Here is a 20,648-nt window from a genome sequence, read left to right on the forward strand (position 1 = left end):
TAGTATAATATCCAAATATATATTCGCACATCTGTTAATATTACCATATATTTATTTTATTTTAACATACGTAAGTATTTTTAGGTAATACCTTTAATAATTGTTTTCTAACATTATTATTATTTAATATGTGTATCATATATATATCCTTTTAATATTACGTTCTTCTATACGTTACGTATATATCTTTAATAATTGTGTTATACATTACCATATCTATATAGTATTATTATCATTATTATTATTCCTAATATATATCGTCTTTTAATATCATAACATAAATATATATATGCTTTATATCATATTATTGTTATATCTATTCTCACCCTATTATATTTTATACATGGACATATACCCTTTATATAAAGTATGCATATATCGCTCGTATTATTAGTCATATGTATGTCTATTTTCAATATATGTTTATGTAATATTTTTTCAGTATTATCATTATCTTTGTATTGTTACTATCGTTACTATATCTTGTATTGTCGTCACTATTGCATTATTGCTTTCATCATTATTATTATTACTAACATGTATATATATATACTATATATTTTATTATATCACGTATATGTTTTTATATATACGCCATGCATATGCATTTTTAATATTGTATTATATTTATGTACATATATACTTTTCCCATATGTTTCTTATTACTTCTATTATTATGTATGCACCTAATACATATATGTATATACTTCTATATCCTTATCATCGCCATAATTGTCATTTCATTTTGCCATTATTTATTTATTTATCTATTTACTTGCATATTCGACCATTTCACTTCCTCGCGCATTAGTCTATATTTACGTATTATTAACCTTGCTTTTATGTCATCTTTTATAATTGCTTGTTATTGTCATTCATTATTATACATTATTATTAATATCATGATCTGTTCTTTATATATTATTATGAATCATATTATGTTTTTACTCAATATTTTAAAATAATTCTTTCATAAAAGTGATATTCAGTATTTGGTGATTCGAGATCATCGTGCCTAACTTCTTGGGTTTCGATTTTTCTTATTTAATTTAAATAACGGAATACTCTTTTAAATTATTATACAAGTCTAAAAATGCTTATTTTGAGCTTGAGATGTGGTGCCCTAACTTACGGGTATGACATTTTGATATCTTGAAATAAGATCTTTTGCAAATAAAGGCAATGTTAGGGGTTGGAAATTTGAGCAAAACATGCCCTAACTACTGGGTTTCGATTTTCCTCGACCACCTAACCAACCGAATATCCTTTTAAAAGAGGTTAAAATACATCGATTTTGAAATAAAAGGCGAGCTCGTTCTCAAAAGTTCGAGATGTCTTATCTTAATTCACTGGATATGACGTATCGTTGCCTCGAGACGAGAATGTCTTTAACATTTTGATGTTTTACAAAGAGAGATCGTATTTTAAATTCTTTCAAGTTTTCAAATCTTCTACACTAAGACACTAATTAATCAACTAGGTACCAATTTTGGGCGTATTGAGGGTGCAAATCCTTCCTCGTGCGTAACCGACTCCCGAACTCGTTTTCTGATTTTCGTAGACCAAAAAAAAAAAAAAATTATTGTTTTAGTAAATCTTAACTTTTACTAAAATAATTAATTTAGGGTGACCCGATCACACCTCACCAAAAAAGGATCGGTGGCGACTTCTAATTTTCGTTTTTTTAAAATCTGAGTCGATTCCCGTTTTTTTTCAAAAAATGGTTACGACAGTGAGGATTGATCGACTTTAGTTGAAGAGAAGGGATTGGATTAGGTGGTAATTGATGAAGGAAACATGGTTCTCCTTCTTCAATCTTCACTGCCTTGGCTGGCGTTTCCTTTTGGGTTTTAAATCCACAACGATAATTGATATATTATCTGAACTGTTTCGTCCCATTGCAATTTCGGTCAGGTTATCAGCTACCACTTGTGCCGCTGAAACTCCATCTGCCATCAAATACCTGCGCCGCCGTCTTAGTACGCACCGAGCTATCTCCCCTGCCTCTTCATTGCTCATCACATCCCATAACCCGTCGCTGGCCAGTATCAAACACTCATCCTCACTGTTCCTGGTCATGAAGGTAATCTCTGGCACTGGAATTATCCATGGCCTTAAATACCGATCACCTGAAGAAACACATATCAGCTAGTTTCAGTTTTCCCACAATTTTACAAATGCCAATAAAATAAGCACTCCAAAAGTGTTTGATACATTTTACAATCATTCTTTCCCCTGTTATTAAATCAAAGAACAATAGAAAGACTGAATGCCCATGTGCATAAAGATGTTGATAAGAGCACCATCTATAACATGCCTTGAGTATGTATGATTGAAGAAGCTCTGATAAATGATAAACAGGAAATTCAAATGAAATTGAGATGTAGAGACAAAGGAACCTATAGCTCTGGACATTGCAAGAACTCCAAATACCCTGGCACCATTCCAGTTTATGACTCTCCCTCCTTCTCTTTCAATTCTCATGAGCTCGTCCTCTCTATCAGGCTGTAGTAAGCAGAAAAGAAAATTGAAATATAAATGCCTTTATCTTGTTTAAGAAATAACCACTACAGAACCTAGGCATATGAATGCAGCCAACCTCCAGTGCCATAAGATACATCCACATGTTAAATCTACAACCAAGTTTATTTTAACAAAATAGGGGAAAGTAAGCAGCTGAATAGTTTAGAATTTGAGTAACTATTACTAAAACATAGAATATGGCAATTAATCATTTGCTTCATCTTTCAATTCTATTTTGTATACTCTATCTAAATGTTTTTGAAATAGTACGAGTTTGTAAAACTATAACAAATTTCAGCAACTAGTGAATAGAGAAATGAATGACTTAAAAGATAAAGGGATTTTCATGGTTACCTTCTGATCAACAGTTAATGGAATTGTATCAGTTCCCCGGCATAGCACAGCCCTTGAATCACCACAATTAGATGTAATTATCTGGCAACTAGATAAAACTGCAACGACAGCAGTTGATCCCACCATTTCTGGTGCTACAGCAGCGGTGTGGACTTCATTGTCAGCTCTCTCAAAACTAGAGGAAAATGCCACTTCCCATCTCCTCTGCCATCCAGTGTTGTCAACCACTTCACGCCCCCATTCCTCCGCTATCACTCCATGCATCCTCTCAGCACAAAATTTAGCCACCTACCAATCATTGCTGAAGTTAATAAGCGGAATGAAAGGTAAAGAATCCTCTAATTTGTCTTGTGATGCAAACTGGCAATGGTAATCTTACTATTTAATATCGTAGCATTCAGATCATGGATAAGGATAGTGATAAATTTGAACCACACAATTTATTATCACTAGACCTGCAGTTTATTAGTAAATGAAGCAAGACCAAATAAGTTATTATCACTAAACCAATAATTTGCAGTTATTGGCAAATGAAGTAAGAATTTGGTAAATTAAAATATTAAAAAAAATCTTAAAATATCTTATTACATGTATGTACGACCAGTGGAAGTAGCCGAGTAGGGTTACAAAAATTGAATAAGTTCACATATACACCTTTTTTTTCTCCTCTTTTTTTTTTCTAGGGTAGCCATATACACTTAATAACGTATTTGTTTAATAAAATATATAAACTGTCCATTTAACTTAGATATGCAATTTTGTTACTTTCTGCAATTATTATAAAGTGAATAGACAATTAATAAGCCATCCATTTAATCAAATTGGTTTAAGAATTCTGAAGATGATGTTTAAACATGACAATAGCATGACACTTGTATATATGATTTTCTTAGCAATTACGTAGCAGATGCTGATATATACAAGTAAATTTTATTTGTGGTTCATTGCAAATCAAGAAAAAAAAAGCAAGCTTCCTTTAGAAAGACAATAAGATTCTAAAATCTAGCAAAAAAGAGAAATGTAAAAACTGGGCAAAAACAAACAGATGACCACATCGATTCACCGACCCACCACCACACCCCCCAGTCCAAACACACAAAAAGAACTCCTTTTCTGACCTCTTTTATAGACCCTACCATCCATCGTCCCTATGCTACTTCCTCTACGTTTTAAACATGGCGCAACAAAGAGAACATATGGTCCCTCCTCCGTTGACTTTTCTTATTCCCACAATAAAGGAATTTCTTGATTCCTAGTGGCGCACTCACGGAACGAATCTTTATTCCTTAGTATTATCGGATTCATTTGGATACACGATAAAGATTAAAAATAATAGTTATAGTTAATCAATTTAAAATTAATGCTAAGTTATATATTTGAATACAAACAGTAAGATGAAATATGATTATTTGACATTTATGAAGTTAATATGTAATTAAAAATTATATTTGTCTTATTAATTATCAACAAGAAGTCTGAATGTCAAATTCACACATCACCGACGAAACCCCAGCTGGCTCATAGTAAAATCAAGTTCAAATTAAACCAGATAACAACTTGGGAACTAAAAATATTAATGTTAAATGCAATACCTTGATGACCAAAAAAAAAAAAAAAAGGGGCAGCCTGGCTGGCTATCTCAGGACCTCAGCGAAGCTTTTAGTACTGTTTTTCTTTAAAAACTAAAAACCAAACCGTCTTGAGCCAAAACAAAAACTGCTTCACGGGTGCAGAAAGAATGCAAAAGGCCTCCTCCTATGTATATGGACCACTAGTAATTGAGAACGTGTCAAAGCATACTAAAATAATCATTTATTATGTTATAATATTATGAATTTATTATTATTTTTTATATACAATTATTGTCCAGTAAGATTAACGTTTTCCTTTTTTTTTTTTAATGAAAATATTAGCAATTTCTTATATACAATTATTATTTTGATGCACCATCAAGAAATACAGAAGATTAATGATAATGTGGAAGGGATCTCTCTCGCGCCATCTGCCCTCCATTTTCTCTTTATGGAGTCGGCCCATTAATTATACTTAAACCAGTAAATATTCTGAAGAGTCGAAGCAAAATTGAATTCAATTATTAAGGAGTGAAATTCCTAACCTGTGAACCACCGTGGCCATCATAGACGCCGAAAAAGTGGATAGGAGAGATTTCAGCGGATGTTTTAGAACCGGGAGCCGTACAGCCTCCGACGTGATCGCACTTGTGGGACATGAACGCCGGTATAACGGAGATAGCGTCTTCCATCTCTCTCCGTCTCCCAATCACCGAAGTAAAACCCCACGTTACTCCCTTATTATTCCTCCCAACGCACTTCTCCGTCGCCGTTACCGTCACATCCAACTCCCCACAAGCGGGCGCAGGCTCGAGCAACCGGGGAATCACAGCCTCCGCCGTTAATATCTCACCGGAACTCCCGCTCGTGCCGGAGATATCGCCCGAACTCGTCGTGCTTCTAGAATCCTCCCAGCTGAGAATCGAGGACACGCTTGAGCTGGTTGAAGTCAAGTCCGGTTCGAGGAGTGAGTTGACTCGGCAGACTCGCTGTTCCTCTTTATCTTCCCGTGGAGGTTCCATGTGACAGGAAAAGGAAAAAAAAAGAAAAGATAAGAGGGAAAAAATGGACATGAGAAAGGAGAACGAGATATAAAGGAGAGGGAACACTGAAGAGAAATGCGACACGTGTTAAGCGAAATTGAGTCGATGACACACGCATCCCAAATGGAAGAAAAAAAATAGTCATTGAGTCGTACTCACACGCTTTTTGTTTCAAGGCGACGTGCCCTTGTTTGCTGATGCCACGCTGGCATTGCGGGTCAGGAGACCTGCCCAAACAGACCATTATTGCGTGGGGACATTAAAGCTTCTCTACTCACTGCGGCGCTGCTCTCCTCAATCCCGTGCACCAGCAATCATGTGTCAAAAACCTGAATGTTTTAAGAGCTGACATGGCATTGGAGAATAACTTGATTGGGTGTGAGGTGAGGAGGTACAACACACTGTTAACCGTTATATTGCATAGGATTCCAGTTAGTACATGTCTGAGGAATCTAAGGTACGTCCTCAGGTGGACCCAACCATTCTTTAAAACTAATTACGTGGCGTTTAGGAACAGAAATAGGGCCCCACCCATTAGGTGGAAGCAGACTCTATTGCAATTATAGTTTAAAGCGGAATTTTCAATTTTGCTAAATAAACCGAGTTCGCTAGTGAAAGCGCCACGTCAAGAGTTAACTTTTTAAATAGACCATTATTAATTAAAGGAGAGAATCGGCAGGTTGATTTTGAATCACAAGTTGAGAGACGGTGATGCACGGCAAAAGGGATCGTGGGACCCTCGTGCAGAGGAGTTCGATCAGCGTCAAATCAAAAATGGGAGGAGTCAATCCCCCCCCCCCAAAATGGATTCGACTCAATCAGATGAGATCAAACGGCACTCCGATGATAAAAACTAAGCATTGCGGAATCAACACGTGAGCACGGCGGCGGGGCCCCACTCCTCCACTGTCGCACAGATAGATCTTTTGGATTGAAAAGTGTTGCAGGCAGAGGTGTCCGAGATTCCGTCGAAAATGGAAATGACCGAGTGTCATTCTCTCTCTTTTTGTCACTATTGCATTGGCTGGTTTTCATCTCAAATGCACAGTTTGACGCTTAGGTGAATGCTATGGGGATGATTTTTGGCGATGGCCTTTAGGATAATTAGTCAGGTAAGTGCCTTTGCTCTGCTTTGATTACGACCGCTTCTGCTTGGCCCATGTTTTTTCCATTATTAGATTACTTGCTTTTCTTACTATCTAATTACCTTCTTTTTTGTTTATCCAAGTTCATATGATCATATGATCACATGTCACAACAAACTTGCGAATATATATATATGATTTACGAACAAATTACCACCACCTGTCAACAAAAAGAATGGTTCAGATTATTTTCATAAATTTACATATAGAATTATAGATTAAATAAATAAAATTTGAAATTAATTTAATAGTTGAGTTGTAAAATATCAAATATTTATCATATGAAGTAACACTAATTTAGCATAGAAAGACGTAACATTGGCTTTCTTTTCCTCTTTTTCTGAATAAAATTGGAGTCCATCAATACATAGCTCAATAAAATCTTTCATAAATGAAATGCTTGTTTCTTTAAGTTGGTATTTATGCTTTGCTACCTATAACTGGAAAAAGTTAAATATTTTAGTATACAAAGGTAATAACATTAATTTTACTGTTTAATTTTAATTTTAAGATTTTAATTTGATAAAAGTTAATTATTAATATTAAATTAATTTTTCATGATTTTATTAATAAAATAATTTAATTTTAATTGTGAATTAATTTAATTATGTGTTTGTTTTGTTATAATTTTTCAATTTTAAAATTTGATTTGATAAAAGTTAATTTGAAAAACCATAAAAAGTCTAAAAGAAATTATAAAATTATATTTTAAAATTAAAATATTATGTTGTGCATATAGAAAAAATATCATGGACTAAAATATATATTGTGTTTCTAAATTTTAATAAGTATTTATAATCTTTAATAATTTTTATAATATTTTGAATCAAATGAACATCTGAATGTTTTTATTTATAATCTTTAATAATTTTTATAATATTTTTATATATATTGTGCTTTGTAAGTAATATTTTTATAATTTTTATTTTTAAATATATGTTAATGTGACATGTCAAATCAACTTACTTATCCACTAGTATATTACGTGTCAACGTTTTATTATTTTCGTCAACCACGTCAATAACTGTTAACAATCAAATTAATTGAAGGGGACCACTTAATTTATTTTTACAATTAAAAGGCTAATAGTGTGACTTTTAAAAGATTTAATTGATTTTTTTTACTAAAAGTGTTTTATCCTTAAAACTAAAAAAAAAACGACAATACTCCTTTTAATTTCTAATAGCAGGGTCATTTTATTTTAATTTAATGATTAAGGGCTAATAGTGTGAATTTTAAAAGATTTAATTAATTTTTTTACTAAGATTTTTTTCTATAAAACTAAAAAAAAGATAATACTCCTATTAATTTCTAACGAGAGGACCACTTATTTTTATGATTAAGGGGCTCAATAGTGTGAATTTTAAAAAAATTAAATTTATTTTAAATTTTTACTAAGAGTTTTTATCCTTAAACTAAAAATGAAAAAAAAAATAGTACTCCTATTATAATTTATATTTAAAATTTAAAATTATCTTTTTAATAATAATAATCTTTAAGAGTCTGAATCTAGATTTATGTTTGGAATGCAAACTGTGCGTAAAATTAAATTTACAATTGCGGTGTTGATGTCAAAATTGTAACTTTGAAAGATTCAACACAGCCTAGAAGGGGCATCAAATATGGGATGCCACACTAATGCCTAAATCATTCATGACAAAACCAAAGATTGAACACCTGTTGGTATATAGAAAAATAAATCTGAAACGACTGGAGAATGATCCCACTTATATAGAGTTTGATGGCCACATCATCAATCTTAACATACATAATTAGTTTTTCTTTTCCAAGACAAGTAATCATTGTTAAACAATATATTAATATATTGACAAGTATTTGAATGGGTTATTTTGTATTTATTTAATATTTAATTTTTTAAATTTAAGTAAAGACTCATTTTTTAAATTATTTACGAAAATGAGTTATTAAAAAAATTATTTATTGGAACGGTCCGAAATCAGTAAAATGTTTCGATGTAGATGTGTTTTCAGGGAAAAATACAGAAAAACGTATTGACGTGGGTACGCTTCACTCTGTATTTTCTTCCTAACGGTTACCTCCAATGGATATTTAAAAATTTGACCATTAGACCTAGAGCTGATCATGGTTTGGTATGGCCCGCCTACCAAGGCCATCAGAAAAATGGGAGGTTTGGGTAAAAATATAGGCTGAAAAATGGGCTTGGGCAAAAACGAGCCCGTTCAAAAAAATTTGGGCCTCGGTAAGAGTTTTTGGCCGGGCCCTACTGGAATTATATATTAATATATTTTTATTTTATATTTAATCATTATAAAATTTTAATATAACCATTTTTTATTATATTGTCAATTTGTATATTGTTTTAATAATTGTTTTAGTATCGGTTTTATTTGTTTTAATATTTATTTTATGTTTTTAAATATATTTGATTTATTATATTTTTAAATTTTTTATTTAATGAAATAAAAAAATTAATATGGGTCGGGCCGGGTCGGGCTCAGGCTTAGCAATTTTATTTCGGGCCGGGCTTGGACAAATTTTTAGGCCCATATTTCGGGTCGGGCCTGGCCCGGACCTAGTAGACGGGCCTAAAATTTTGTCTGGGCTCGGCCCGAATCCGGCCCGACCCAGTCCATGATCACCTCTAGTTAGACTTAACGCTCAAGAAAAAAAAAATTATAAACCTCCCACCCATTTTTTTGCACAAAATTTCTTCCAAATTATAATTATTTCAAATTTCTCTCTAAATTTCTAAAAAAACTCTCAAAGCTCTCTAAATTTTTAATTTTGTCTAAATTACTTTTTTTTATAATTTCTAAGAAATTTGATCATGTTATCAATCGTTTAGCAATTAATTCATCTCAATGATAAACATATCTCTGTTCACCAAATGAAAATGGTAAGGATTAATTTCAATTTTTTAACATTTTTAATATTATTATTTCATTTTGTAATTTAATTAATATTTTTTTATAATTTTTTATAACAGTCGGTAGATCGAGTGTTACAATATTTTATTTGTAATATGTCATGTCCTTCATCACCATTGATTGAAAATTACTTGAGGGAAGCGAGTTTTTGGCACGTGGCCAATATAGGCCAGGGGTGTAAGTTGGACATGAAACTCATTAGCGCGTTTGTGGAGAGGTGGAGACCCGAGACGCACACATTCCATCTTCCACGTGAGGAGTGTACCATCACTTTGGAGGACGTGCAGTTACAATTGGGGTTACCAGTGGATGGGTTCGTACTTACCGAGTCCGCTCAATCTGCTGATTGGGGAGCCATATGCTACGATCTTCTAGGTGCGATTCTGGATACTATTTACGGAGGTCGGATCGATATGGGCTGGTTACAAGACACATTCTTGGCGCTAGGGGATGATTCGACTGAAGTGGAAAGAGTACGATACGCTCGGGCATACATCCTTCAGATCTTCAGAGGTTATCTGATGCCGGATGTAACAGTCCGATTTTCAGTGGTGTCAAAAATAGTGTTTTGAGGCCATCAAATCCAGCAAGTAAGTTCGTAAATATTATTATTTATTATTTATGAATCAAATATGGTTTTAAAAAGGTTTTTGAATTAGTAATTTGTGTTTTATAATGATTTATTAGGTCAAGTGGTTTTAGAAAGTGAGGTATCAGGACCTTGTTTCTATAAAAAGATCCGTAAATATTTTTATAAATATTTGCGGAGTGTCATTAAGGTAGTATTAAAGTTTCATTGAAAAATTTTAACGTTTTGATAGTTAATTAATTAAAAAGGACTAAATTGAAAAAGGTGCAAAACTTGCTAATTATAATATTTAAGTGATTAAATGGCTTGATTAATAAAAAGAGGAATGATTAAGAAGAAAATATACCAAAATTAAAAGGGTGAGGCGACATAAGGAAGAAAAATAATAAAATTTTAAATTAAAATGAAACAAATTGAAAATTTTCTAGACATTTCTTCTTGTTTCGGCCTAAACTGCCATAGGAGAGAAAGTTTTAAGCTAGTTCTTCATATTTTGCTTAATGTGAGTTCAATTCTTACCCGTTTCGTATAATTTTTATGTTTTTGAGATTGTTATAATTAGGTCCAACTAAACCTTACCTTAGTTTTTTATTTTATTAAAAATTTTGGAAGTTTCCATTGATGTATCTATATGATTATAGTTATTAAATGATGAATTTGAGATATTAATTGTTATCTAAAATTAATTTATTAAGTGATTTTTGATGAATTCTTCGATTAGGGACTAAATTTGTTGAAATAGTAAAAATACAAGGTTTGTTGTGAAATTATTACAAAAATGGGCTGTATTGAATGCCATGAGTATTCGACTAGCATGGGTTTGCATTAAAAATAGTTACTTTGCATGATTTGAGCTTAGAGACTAAATTGAATAAAAGTAAAACTTTAGGGGCAATTTTGTAAACAAGTAAAAATGACCAAATTACATGAAATGAATTGTTTTATTGTCTAAATTAATTAATTGAATGAAATTATTAATTTAGATCAAGATCGGGTGGAAAATTGAGGAAAATGAAAAATTATCAAAATGCCTTTGAATCTTGGTATTTCTGCAATTTAGCCAGGTAAGTTCGTATGGTTAAAATTTAATATTTTGTATAAATTGATGAATGGTATTGTTTATTTATTATATTGTTGGAATTATAATATTGAATTGGATTTTGGTTTAAATGGAATGAGAGATTTGAGTACATTCGTAAATTGGTGTATGATGGTATTGAAGGGAGATATCGACATATTAACCAAGTAAATCGGGGTTCAGCATTTGTTGTGAACTCTTGTGTTTTACTTTCTGCTTGGAGTGATTGGGTGGACTAGCTCTTACGAGCTTCTTTTCTGCTATTATGAGCTTCTGTTGTCATGTTTTGGTGGACCAGCTCTATGACCTTCTGTTGATGATGTACTCTTATCCGTAAGTCGTTCTTTATATGAAAAATTTCGATAAGGTAAATTGTTTAATGAATTTGAAAGATTTTTTAATTATTGAATGGTTAATGCCAATGTATAAATTATTTTGGTTTGATATGTGAATAGCTATTTATATAGCTATTGTGTGAATTGGGACATTGTAAATCAATAAAAGATGTTAACATGTGAAATTTGAGTATAGTACGAAATGATGTTGGAATGATGTGCTAATATGTATGAATTAAAATGGTTGGCATTTGATAGTTAATTGAAATGGATTGAATTGGTATATATGTAACACCCTTAACCTTTATCCGTCGCTGGAACAGGGTTTCGGAGCATTACCGAACTTTACAAACTAATTACGAATATTTCATTACATTTATTATACAAATCAAGAATCAATCATATAACACTCATATTGTCCCTTAGATGAACCCTCGAGGCCCAATATACACCTTAGAAGTGAATCAGGACTAAACTGGATACTTAGGGAATTTTTCCCAAAATTTTAAAATTTTTCTTAGGAGCAGCAAACACACGCCTGTGTGGTCGACCGTGTGGCTCATCGTGGCGAGCCACACGGCCAGGATACACGACCATGTCTTAGGCATGTCCATACTCGTGTAACTCTCTAACTTGGGTCACACAGCCAACCACACGCCCGTGTGCTAGGCCGTGTGCTAGGTATAGGGGTCACACGACCAAGTCACACACACGTGTGCTAGGCTGTGTGTAAAAATCTGGGCACTCTATTTTGAAATTTTAAGGTAAAGGGGACACATGGCCAGACCACACACCCACGTGCCAGGCAGTGTGTCACACACGGCTGAGACACACGCCCGTGTGGACGAAAATAGGTTATTTTAAGGTCACTTTTCTCACCCTTTTTGATAACAACTTATATACAATATTTCAATACATCAAATAACCTTAAACATGCAATCAACACAAGCCAAAAATCATGTTTTAAACATAACATGGCATTACAAAACTCATTTACCTAACTTACTAATATAACTCATTTCATTAATTTACCAAAATCTACTACTAATTACATGCATATATATATATATATATATAAATATCATTCACAACCATACTTCAATTTAGTTCTTTTCAAATCCAACCCTATACATGTCATATAAATCATAAAGTGTATAACAAAAATCTATCGTAGCAATTGGATAGTGTGACCCGACGTGTTGATCTGATCCTCTGAACTTCTTGAAAATCTACAAAGAACATTAAACGACACAAGTAAGCTTAATGAAGCTTAGTAAGTTCATTGACTTTAAATATAAGTCTTACCGAACATATTATAATAATTCATTTTAAGTAAATCATTCATTACATATTTCCCGCTAACCACAACTTTAATTGATGAATTCACTTGTTTCATCTCAAATTCAATAATATCATTGAGTCTACGAACAATAATTCCATATGTCACTTACCAAATTACCAACTTTTTTCAAATTGGTGAACATCTTACGGATATGAGTACATTGTATACGGAAGCCCGAAGGCTGCACAGAAGCACATAAGTGCTAAACGGAAACCCGTAAGGGTTGAACGGAAGCTCATAAAAGTTGAACGAAAACCCATAAGGGTTAAACTGAAGCACAAAAGAGCTGAACTGAAACCCAGAAGGATTAAATTGAAACTCATATGGGTTAACTGAAGCTCATGAGAGCTAAATGGAAAGTAAACACGAGAGTTCGCAACAGATGTTGAACCTTGGTTTACTTGGGTAATCTTGCCGTCAATTCCTCTTTTTCACTGAACGACTATACTCAATCTTGCGTTTCATTCACTTCAAACACTTGATTCAATTTCATAAATTTAATAATAATATTATTTTCAATAAATGTTACAAATAACTACAAAATACCATTCATCAATTAACATATAACATTAAAATTTAACCATACGAACTTACCTGGGTTAAATTGTAAGTTTGTTGTAGTTCGAGAATTATTCGGCTATTTTCACTTTTTCACGTTGGTTTACGGGCTCTTTATCTAAAATGTAAAATTATTCATTCATTAGAACATGTTTCAATTCTAATTCACTTCACAATTTATACCCCTTCATTTTTAAAATTACACAATTACCCCAACTTTTACAATTTTTACAATTTAGTCGCTTACCAATTAGCCTATCAAATAAGCTAGTTTTTCTCAAGTAACACTTTATTTAAATATTCTAAACTATTACACAACCTTTGATAAAAAGAATTTAATACCAAACCCTAAGATTTAATCTTTTTCACAATTTGGTCTTGAAATCAATTTCCTTTGAAATCACTTGATAAAATCATCATATAACAAAATTAAAGCTTAAAATCCATGTTAATTAATCATAAACATCCAACACCCATCAATGGTAACTTCCAAGATTACTCTTAAAATAAAAAACTAATGAATTAAATAGTTGGACCTAATTGCAAAAGTCTTAAAAACACAAAAAATTCAAGAAAAGAACAAGAATTTAACTCACATGTAGCAAAATATGAAAAATAGCTTCTTAAGGGTTCTTCAATGGTGTTTTTGATTGAGAATTATGAAGAAATTCTCTAGAATTCTTTTTTTTTTTAATTTTGTAGCTAAATTTTTCGATTTTTCTAATTTTGCCTTTATTTCACCTGATTCTTTGATTTTTTTCTGCCTATGCAACCCCAACCATTATCTTTGGGCTAATTTTCCTTTTAAGTCCTCCCTCATTTAAAACTTGAGCTATTTAATCATTTTAACAAGTTTTGCACCTTTTTCAATTTAATCCTTTTTAATTAATTAACTATCAAAACGTTAAAATTTTCTAAAGAAATCTTAAAACCAACTTAATGAAACTCTGTAAATATTTTTATATTTATAAAAATATTTACAACTCAATTTATGAAATCGAGGTCTCGATTCCTTATTTTCGAAACCATTTTACCTAATAGCTCTTCTAAAACATAAATTACCAATTTAAGAATATTTCTAAAATCACACTTGACTCACAAATAATAATTAATAAAATTTTTGAACTCACTCATCAGATTGAGTGATCTCAAACCACTATTTTCGACACCACTGAAAATTGGGCTGTTACAATATAAATTATGAATGTGTTGATTATTTGAATTGAAAGGAATATATATATATGTGTGTGTGTGTGTGTGTGTGTGTGTGTGTGTGTGTGTGTGCAAATATGATAATTGGATATTGGTTGTATTTGGAAGTGAAATTAAAACCTAATAACTATATCGGGCTGAGTTGGATATAGATGGCATGCCATAGGATAGGAATAGTTCAGAGATTTCTTCAACTTCGAGTCGATGAGGCACTGTGACAGCCTTAAAACGACCCTAGTCGGAATGTGGTTTCGGGACCACAAAACCGAGGCATAAAAATAATTTAATATTTATTTTATTGCCTATAATATGTGTTAACTCATGTGTGACATTTTTGATGTTTTAATTTAGAGTTATAAATGTGAATTTCACTAGAAAGGACCTAGTAGAAAACTTTGAAAGTATGATGGGGAAATGTGTGATGACTAATTTAAAGCATGCATGCAAAACAATGGACTTGCATGTCAAATTTCCCCCCCTAATAGCTAGTGGCCGGCCATGATAAGGAAATATGGGCAAGACATGTCATGAAACATGTTTTGTAAGTGCATTATGTAAGGAGAAATAAAATAAGATGCATGGGTAATAAAAAAAAAAATTGTGTGTGAACGCTCTCCCCTCCCCATTGCCGTGAGTAGAGGAAAGAGAAGAAAAAATTGTTGTTCATCTTTTTTCATTTTCTTTGAGCTGAAATTCTAAGGAAGAAGGAAGGGGTTCTTGCTTCATGCTTGGTTTGGAGGGGGATTAGGAAGAAGTTTGGCCATACTTGTGTCAAGATTAAGGTATGTTTGAGGTTGTGCCATGGGATTCATGCATGTTTTTAGTTGCTAGCTTGATGTTTTTATTAGCCCATGGTTCAAATCTTTGCTATGTCATGGAATGATATTCAGCCAAAGTGGATGTGGTGTTAATGCCATTGCATGCTAAATATCAAGCTTGATAATGATACATGTGATGGGGGATTGAGGACTCTTAGATTTTCTTTTAGCATTTTTGAATGAGATACTAAGTTATTTGTTTAACCATGACCAAATTGAAACGGTATGGTGTGGTGGTGTATTCGGCCATGGTATATCCATAAGTATGATTCATGCATGTTGCATGGTAAGTAAGATTTGAGCTTTGGATATGTGTTTATATTTGGATATAAGCAACTTGAGATTCGGCCCTTGCACCTACATGAATATATGTTTGCACATGATGTATTGGTATGACATGTATACTATTTCAAGGTGTATATTTGCTTGTGATGATGTTTGGTTATGAAGGAAATGATAGATATGTATTGAGTTACAATATGGAATCGTTAGTTAGTAAAATGTATGCTGTTTTTTTTGTGTGGTATTAAGTGTATAATTGGCCTCAACATGGACATGCATATTCGGCCACATGAGGGGAAATGGTGTGCATGCATTCGGTTAGAGGCAAACATATTGATGCCTATTCTTGGCTTAGAAAATCTGGCTAAGGAGAGTACTAACTAATGTGTTGAGTTGATTCATGATTTCCGTACATATGTGACTTTAAGGTCTAATGAAGATATGTGGGCTAAGTACCTTGAATTCCTCTTTCGATGCTCAAATGATAAAACCAATTTATTTGTTAAATTAAGCTCAAGAGCAAAGGGGAGCTAAATCCGATAAGGGGAAGGCAAAAGTCGTCGAATAGCCGTCGAAATCGTTCGACCACGTCCGAGGTAAGTTCTCGAGTAATGGAACTTAGATTATGATTTGATTAGATCATGCTCTTTGTGTGTGGCTATTGAGCCGAAATTGCAAATGTGATAAGTGACTTGTGTTTGAATTTTGCTAATGAGAATGAAATACGAATGTGTCATGATTTATTGATAATTGTGCTTGGCTATTTGAATGATGTCCTGGCTAAGTCCCGAAGGCTTTGTGTTAAGTGACCATATCCGGGTTAAGCCCGAAGGCATTTGTGCGAGTTAATAAATCCGGTTAAGCAGAAGGCATTTGTGCGAGTTACTAAACCGGGTTAAGTCCGAAGGCATTCGTGCGAGTTACTATAACCGGGTTTGTCCCGAAGGCATTTGAGCTAGTCGTTATATCCAGTTAAATTCGAAGGTACGTGATTCGAGAACGGCGTTCTTGCTGTAAAAATTTCAGTTAATACGCTTGAAAAATTCCAGCAATGAGGTATGTTCGTATGTGCTTGAAATTAGTTGATTCCTTGAATGATATTCGCTCGATCGAGTAATGAGCTTCCGGTATTTGGCTAAGATGATCCCTTATGTATGAATATAGGGGTTGGAATGTGAAATAAGTATGACATTGAGAATTTGTGCATCTGAAATTATCCGTTAGCTATATGATTGCTATGCTTTTGTTGTCTTTGGAATCCCTTGCTCAAACTTACTAAGCATAAATTGCTTACTCCGTTTCTCTGTTTCTCTGTTTTATAGATTTTGCTCGTTAGCTATCGGATTCGGGATAATCGAAGTCAAGTCATCCACACTATCAAAGCCTTTTGGTATTCTTTTAGTTGAACTCCGGATATGGCATGTATAGGACTACCCTTTGCTGTTTTTAAATACGTTTTGTGATGTATGTGTGTATGACCATGCGAAAATGGCTCGTAAAAGTGGGGTATGGCATTAGACTATTTGTGTTTATGTATATATGTATGGTTTCATGATGTGAGCATGGACTGGAATGGAAGTGTTAGGCAAATGATCAGCCATTGGAATGGCTAAATATGAGTATATGTGGACCTATGTATGACAAAACTCTAGTTGGTCCATGGAAACCATGAAATAGGTAAAGTTTACCTTGAAAACAGATACGGATAGCAGCAGTGATGAGCATTTGAAAAATCACTAAAATTTTTAGGAATGGAATTAAATAGTGAATAAATTATGTAAATGAACCTTGATGAATCTAATTTCATATGGAAGAAACGAAATGGTCATATGAGTTATATGTTAAGAGATATTAAAGTTCTCGTGAAATAGGGCCAGAACGGTTTCTGGATCCCCTATTCCGACTTTGGAAGTTCATTGTAAATTAACCAAAGATGATTAGGAGTCATGCCATATATGTATAGATTCCTCTTTGAGTCTAGTTTTTAAAGAAACAAACAGCATCAGTATTGAAGACCTGTACCGGAAGATATCCAATTCGTAATGCATAAAGGTCAGTGTAGTCGAACCTTGAAATAGGGGAGACTTTAACTAATAAACTGTACTAATTGGCTTGACAAAAAATTCTAGAAAAAAATTTGTAGATGGACATATGAGTCTAGTTTCGGGGAAAAATTACAAAACTGATTTTTGAGTTTTGAAACTCAAGATATGATTTTTAAGACGACAGTGATGCAGTAACCAGCTTGTCTGGAAATTTTTAAATGGACAGTGAAAATGATTAAGTTAAGTTTGTGTGCACCTTGTGTTCGACTCCGGTAACGGACTCGGGTGCGGGGTGTTACAATTTTATTGGTATTAGAGCTACGGTTTAGTCGATTCTAGGACTACCGTAATGCGTTTGGGTCTAGCTATACATGCCATTTTATGTGATTATTTGATAGTGTGGTGATTTCTGACGTTTGAATTTGTGTTTATTTATAGTAATGGATCCCGATCCCAACCGAGCGATAGCTGATGATGTGGAGAGTGTGGCGCCTGCTCCCGCACAAGGGACAGCGCCGGCGGACTCTCAACCTATTGCTAGCAATCCGAATGATGAGGCTAGGCAAGCCTTTTATAGCGTGATGAATGATTGGTTTAACCAATACATTCGAACTAACACGGCTGTTCCTCAACCTCCATTCGACTAATACAACCCCGCACCTCGATGCCTCCGAATCGACCAAATAAGGTCGAATAAGCCCCAGTTGATAGAATCCGAAAACATGGGGCCACTGAATTTAAAGCTACAGATAGCGATGATGCCGAGCAAGCTGAATTTTGGTTGGACAACACTATCCGGGTACTCGATGAGCTATCTTGTACGCCCGATAAATGTCTAAAGTGTACTATCTCCTTGCTACGTGATTCTGCCTACTATTGGTGGAGTACTCTGACCTCTGTTGTGCCCTGAGAACAAGTAACTTGGGAGTTTTTCCAAACTGAGTTTCGGAAAAAGTATATCAGTCAGAGATTTATGGATCAAAAACGGAAGGAATTTCTTGAACTTAAACAAGGTTCCATGTCGGTTACCGACTATGAACGAAAATTTGTGAGGCTTAGTCGATACGCACGAGAATGCATTTCCTCCGAAGCCGTGATGTGTAAACGTTTCGAAGATGGACTGAATGACGATATAAAGCTGTATGTTGGCATCTTGGAAATCCGAGAATTTGTGGTACTTGTTGAGCGAGCTTGCAAAGCCGAGGAGCTCAGTGTGGAGAAAAGAAAAGTTGAAGGGGGAGCAAGGGAGTTTCGTAAGAGGTCTTCGGGGAAGCCCATCCCACAGTCATCAAAGAAACTTAGAGATGGCTTAGGCCGATCTAGAGACACTTTGGGCTTCTCTAGACGAGACCGCGATCGACCCCCTATGGGCACGCGAGTCACTTCAATCGCCAGTGTTGGCAATGATAGTCGAGACAGAACGGAGTGCCGATATTGTGGGAAATGGCATTCTGGGAGTTGTAGATTCCGTGACCTCTCCTGTTACAAGTGCGGATCAGTCGACCACTTCATTAAAGATTGCCTGAGGTTGTCTGAACAGAATGTGGATCAGAGTGGGAAACCGGGTGCTACCACTGCTCGAGGTAGACCATCAAGAAATACGGGCAATGCTAGTGGTGGTCAGAGAGGATCTAGAGATGCTGCGACCAGATCTGAGGCTCGCGCTCCTGCTAGGGCTTATGCTATACGCGCACGTGAGGATGCTTCCTCGCCAGATGTTATTACCGGTACTTTCACTCTCTTTGATACTAATGTGATTGCTTTGATTGACCCTGGTTCTACTCATTCTTATATATGCGAAACCTTAGTATCCGATAAGACTTTACCTATTGAGTCTCTTGAGTTCGTAATTGGTGTCAAATCCTTGGGTCGTTTCGTGCTCGTCGACAAAGTGTGTAAGAAATGCCCCTAGTAATTCGAGATTCCTATTTTCCGCGGACTTGATCTTTGTTGCCGTTTGTGAATTTGATGTTATACTCGGTTTAGATTGGTTGATTGTGCATGATGCGGTTGTGAATTGCAAAAGCAAGACTATTGATTTAAGGTGCGCAGATAACGAGATGATTGAATTGAGTCTACGGACTTGAAGGGGTTGCCAAGCGTAATATCATCAATGTTGGCCCGAAATATGTAAGAAAGGGTGCGAAGCATACCTTGCGTATGTACTTGATGATAAGGAGTTAGAAATAAAACCGAATCTGTGCGGTGGTTTGTGAATACCGGATGTTTTTCCGAAGAATTACCGGGTTTGCCACATTCGAGAGGTAGAGTTTGGTATTGAGCTTATACGGTACCACACCGATTTCGATAGCTCCGTGTCGTATGGCACCAACGGAATTAAAGGGGTTGAAAGCTTCGGTTGCAAGAGTTGGTGGATAGAGGTTTTGCTCGCCGAGTTTTTCACCTTGGGTGCACCGGTGTTGTTTGTGAAAAGAAGGACGGAACCATGAGGTTGTGCATCGACTATCGTCAGCTTAATAAAGTGACAATAAAGAACAAATATCCGTTACCGCGTATCGATGATTTGTTCGATCAACTGAATGGAGCCTCAGTGTTCTCAAAAATAGATTTGAGATCGGGCTATTATCAGTTGCGAATCCGAGATTCGGATATACCCAAAACTGCCTTCAGAATGAGATATGGTCACTATGAGTTCTTAGTGATGCTGTTTGGGCTCACTAATGCCCCTGCGGTATTTATGGATTTGATGAATCGGATCTTCAGACTGTACTTGGATCGGTTCGTAGTTGTGTTCATTGACGACATCTTGGTCTATTCAAGAGATGAGACCGAACATGCGGAGCACCTGAGATTAGTGTTGCAAATATTACGGGATAAGCAGTT

The 20,648-nt window shown here is 34.4% G+C and overlaps 2 protein-coding genes across 3 annotated transcripts; one reads left to right on the plus strand and one right to left on the minus strand.

Moving 5' to 3' along the window:
* Positions 1–1,315: 1,315 nt before the first annotated feature.
* LOC108485364 (protein phosphatase 2C 56-like) lies at positions 1,316–5,596 on the minus strand. 2 transcript variants are annotated; one of them, XR_008284356.1, is made up of 5 exons: positions 4,994–5,596; positions 2,878–3,165; positions 2,400–2,505; positions 1,642–2,129; positions 1,316–1,548 (listed from the first exon to the last, which is right to left on the minus strand). XR_008284356.1 is itself a non-coding variant. In XM_017789173.2 (4 exons), the coding sequence occupies exons 1-4, from the start codon at positions 5,519–5,521 to the stop codon at positions 1,819–1,821; spliced, it is 1,233 nt and encodes a 410-aa protein (XP_017644662.1). In that variant the 5' UTR covers positions 5,522–5,596; the 3' UTR covers positions 1,316–1,818. The 2 variants fall into 2 exon arrangements, 1 of the variants encoding a protein (XP_017644662.1); XM_017789173.2 differs by having other exon boundaries at positions 1,316–2,129.
* Positions 5,597–9,640: 4,044 nt separating this feature from the next.
* On the plus strand, positions 9,641–10,117 carry LOC128293832 (serine/threonine-protein phosphatase 7 long form homolog). The gene has a single exon (XM_053029379.1). The coding sequence runs from the start codon at positions 9,641–9,643 to the stop codon at positions 10,115–10,117; it is 477 nt and encodes a 158-aa protein (XP_052885339.1).
* Positions 10,118–20,648: the final 10,531 nt, after the last annotated feature.

Source organism: Gossypium arboreum, chromosome 6 (genome assembly GCF_025698485.1).
Source record: "Gossypium arboreum isolate Shixiya-1 chromosome 6, ASM2569848v2, whole genome shotgun sequence".
Taxonomy (NCBI): domain Eukaryota; kingdom Viridiplantae; phylum Streptophyta; class Magnoliopsida; order Malvales; family Malvaceae; genus Gossypium; species Gossypium arboreum.